The following is a 3,531-nucleotide window of genomic DNA, read 5'->3' as shown; positions in this document are numbered from 1 at the left end:
TGCCCCCCAGCAGAGGGGTCCAGCTCATGCCCCCCAGCCAGGCAGCACTGGCACCATACATAATGGCCCACCTCATGATGGCAGCCCAGCAACCTAAGGCATTGAGCCAAAACTGGGAGCTGCAAGCAAAGGGGCCAGGTTCCTCCTGGCCCCCCTGTCGCAGTGCTGAGCTGCTCCCCTTCTGTCAGCAGCTCTGGAGGAATTAAAGCCACCACTGACAGCGCCTGCGCCAGGCAGCCATCACGGGTGATCTGGGCCTCTTGGCTGGCTGGGCCTATCCAAACACGTCCTGGCTTGACGCTGCCAGGTGCCACGAAGCATCCCAGCCTGGCGGAGCGCAGCGCATGTGCCGTGGGAGGGGTATCCCGGAGAGCTGCCATGCCGAGGGGCTCTGGGTCCATACAGCCCCCCGCACTGCCATGCCCCGGGGCACCAGGGGTGCAGCCAGAACGTGCCAGTCACTCGCTCCCTGCCAGCCACTCGCCCAACTGGCACTGCCAGGTGGTGCGGGCTCCATCCCCCAGGGCTGCTGGAGGCTGCAAGGACAGTGGGGGCCGTGGGACAAGGCTGCGGCTGGGCAGAAGGAGATCCAGTGGCTGCCGGAGGCACAGGCAGCATGGAGGGCTCTTCAGTTGAGGAGTAAAAGCCGGGGGAGAAGTGGCTGGAGCAGGAGCTGGGCGAGCAGCAGTGGCAGGGGAGCCACAGGCCCCGTCCATGCTGCCGGCTCATCCCGGCCTCCAGGCATCAGTGGCCCAGGCTGGGGACTCCGTGGAAGCTCGTGACCATGGCCAGGGCAGTGGCAGGCTGAGTCGGAGCAGGGACAGATTCCCCGTCCCTGGAGCGGCCGCGCTCCCCGCTGGCAGTGCCAGCCACGTTCCCACACCTGCGGCGGCCGAGCCCCGCGGGGCCATGACAGCCCTGTGCCCGTGCCCCGGCCGCTCCGGGCCGCAGCTGGTGCCGGTGTCTGGCTGCTCTTCCTGCCCAGCCAGTTCTCAGCATGGCCGCCCGGTCCCTGGTCGGCAGCCAGCAGCGGCAGATACCTGATACTCGGGTTGTGCAAGCGCGAAGGGGGAGCCTGGCCCTGCCCGGCCCTTGGAGCCACCCGGAAGGCTGAGCCCTCTCCCGCCCGCCGGCCCCACCTGGAGAGGAGCTTAAAGGCCGGCCGGGTGGCCCCGCAGGCGCAGCGCCGGCTCCCGCACCATGCCCAAGGCCCGCAGCGTGCTCGTCCTGGCCGGGCTCCTGGCTCTCTGGGCAGAGCTGCCTCCAGCATCCGCCCAGAATGTCACCAGTGAGTATGAGCGCACGGCTCGGCACAGCTCGGCTCGGCACGGCTCAGCACGCCCCGGGCGAGCAGCCAGGATCACTCCCAGCACAGGGGCCTGCTGGGGTGGGGGCCGGGGCTCAGCAGCATCCCTGGACCCAGCCCTGGGGCCGGCAGCAGCATCTCCCGCCTCGGGCCGGCAGCCCTCACCCTGCCACGGCCCGGCAGCCCCGGCACCTGCCCACGCCCTCACCTTTGCCTTGCAGCAAAAGCCGGCGTGTGCCCGGACCCGGCGACGACGGAAGCGGTGAACTGCACGGTGGGGTGCCAGTCCGATGGCGACTGCGAGAGCACCCTCAAGTGCTGCCCGGCGGCCTGCGGCAAGGCCTGCCAGAAGCCCGACGGTAACGCTCCCTCCTGCTCCCGGCCCTGCTGCCTGGGGCCGGAGCCGCTGCCGGAGCCGACAGCCGATCCCAGCCGGCAGCACCGGGGCTCCAGGGTGCGGGAGCAGCCGCAGGCCTGGGCGGCTGCTGTGGTTGCGCATCCGGCTGCAGCGCGGTTACCAGGGGCTGCGTGGGGAGCCCAGTAGGGTTGGGGTGTGCTGCTGCTGGGCCACGCTCACCCCTTCCTCCTCCCACAGACACAGGCGTTGAGTAGACGCCTCCGAATGATGCTGGGGCCAGTGCTGAGGGCAGGGGCCTGTGCCGCTCCCCCTCCCAGACCTCGTTCCCCACTCAGCCTCGTGGGTGGCCACCAGCCCAGGACGTGGTCACTGTTCTGCCTCTCAGCCCCGCACCTGGGAAGAGTCTCCCAGCGGGGTCATCCCTGGCCCTGTGCTGGCCACAGCCCCACAGACACCCAGCTGAGTACGCTTGCCATGCGGTCCTGCAGGAGAGCAGCCCCAGGTGATGGGAGCAGGAGTTGAGATCTTCAGCTGCAAAAGCATGGATGTGAACCTCCATGGCCGCCTGAAAGGACAGTACTGGCCTGGCTGTGCACCTGGGGGACAGTGTGGTACAGAGCTGGGAGCCCAGTGCTGGTGGCAGGCAGCAGGATGGCGAGGCAGGGGCCCCATCCAGCTAGGGCACAGGCCATCTGTGGGGCTGAGCACACATGCCATGAGCACACAGCTGGGGCTGTCCACGGTGGCAATGGGGGAAAGTGGGGCCAAGGCTGCTGTTGGGGCCGTGTGCTGCAGCTGCGCATCCTGTGCTGACCATGCACTCCTGAGCAGGAGGCTGAACACAGGGACTGCGGGGGGCCACAATGCCACATGGCCTCCTCGACATGTCCCCATCGGGTCAGGCTGTCAGGAGCACCAACAAGCAGTGCTGCAGGGTGGGGGAGCCACTGGCTGGCACAGGGATCCTTCCCCCGTGGCAGCCGGGGGCTAGGGCCATGCCTATGGCTCCGGGAACTGCAGGGTCAGCCCTGCCCCTCATGCCGAGGCTGGCAGGTCTCAGGCCGTGTCCCTTCACCTTTTCAGAGAAGCCTGGCACCTGCCCACCTGTCAGTCCAGGGATCCCCATGCTGGGCGTTTGCACAAACCAGTGCAAGACGGACTCCAACTGCTCTGGGAGCCAGAAGTGCTGCAGGAATGGTTGCGGCAAGGTCTCCTGCGTGACACCACTCCACTGAGGTCAGTCGGGCACCCACCAACCCCAGGGATCCTGCAGCACCCATGGCACAGCATCCACATGCCCGTCCCACTCACAGCCCTCTGCTCCTTTTGCAGGCACGGCCGCCTCCTACCAGCCCAGCCACAGGGAAGCTGCTGCCCAATGCGAGTCCCACACGCCCAGGCCCCGGCCCTGCACCGTCCTCCCCGGTCTGGCCACGCTCCCGGCTCGGAGCCTTCAGCCTCAGCTTCCTCCCCGGGGTCCCCTGCTTGGGGTGCGCCGCAGCCCCTGGCACTGTCACCAATAAAGCAGCCTCTCCCTGCCACTCCTGTGGCCGCCTCTGTGTCCCGCTGCACTCCGGTTGGACAGCCGCCCTGCCCGCTCCCAGCCGCATCCTGCCCACCACAGCTGACGCTGGGCACTGGTGCTGGGACCAACTGGAAGGGCTCCACATGACAAGCGTCAGTGCTGTCTGGCTGCACTGTGTCTCCAAGGGTCCCCAGCCTGTGCCGCTGCCTGGGGCTGCCCCACAGCCCCACAGCCCCATGGCCCGGGCTGCCCCAGCGCACTGTCTCCTCTGCTTTTGTGCAGACACGTGCAGAGCGGGGCCGTCAATGTACAGCCATGGCCACATCCCATCAGAGTGGAGCT

General features: G+C 68.3%; 1 protein-coding gene across 1 annotated transcript; it reads left to right on the top strand.

Moving 5' to 3' along the window:
• Positions 1-1,096: 1,096 nt before the first annotated feature.
• LOC119154517 (WAP four-disulfide core domain protein 2-like) lies at positions 1,097-3,205 on the top strand. The gene is made up of 4 exons (XM_037402128.1): positions 1,097-1,288; positions 1,528-1,665; positions 2,748-2,900; positions 2,997-3,205. The coding sequence occupies exons 1-3, from the start codon at positions 1,201-1,203 to the stop codon at positions 2,897-2,899; spliced, it is 378 nt and encodes a 125-aa protein (XP_037258025.1). The 5' UTR covers positions 1,097-1,200; the 3' UTR covers position 2,900; positions 2,997-3,205.
• The last annotated feature ends 326 nt before the right edge of the window (positions 3,206-3,531 follow it).

The sequence above is a fragment of the Falco rusticolus genome, chromosome 10 (genome assembly GCF_015220075.1).
Source record: "Falco rusticolus isolate bFalRus1 chromosome 10, bFalRus1.pri, whole genome shotgun sequence".
Lineage (NCBI taxonomy): Eukaryota > Metazoa > Chordata > Aves > Falconiformes > Falconidae > Falco > Falco rusticolus.
Note: the sequence above shows the minus strand (reverse complement) of the source record. Positions and strands in the feature narration are given on the sequence as shown.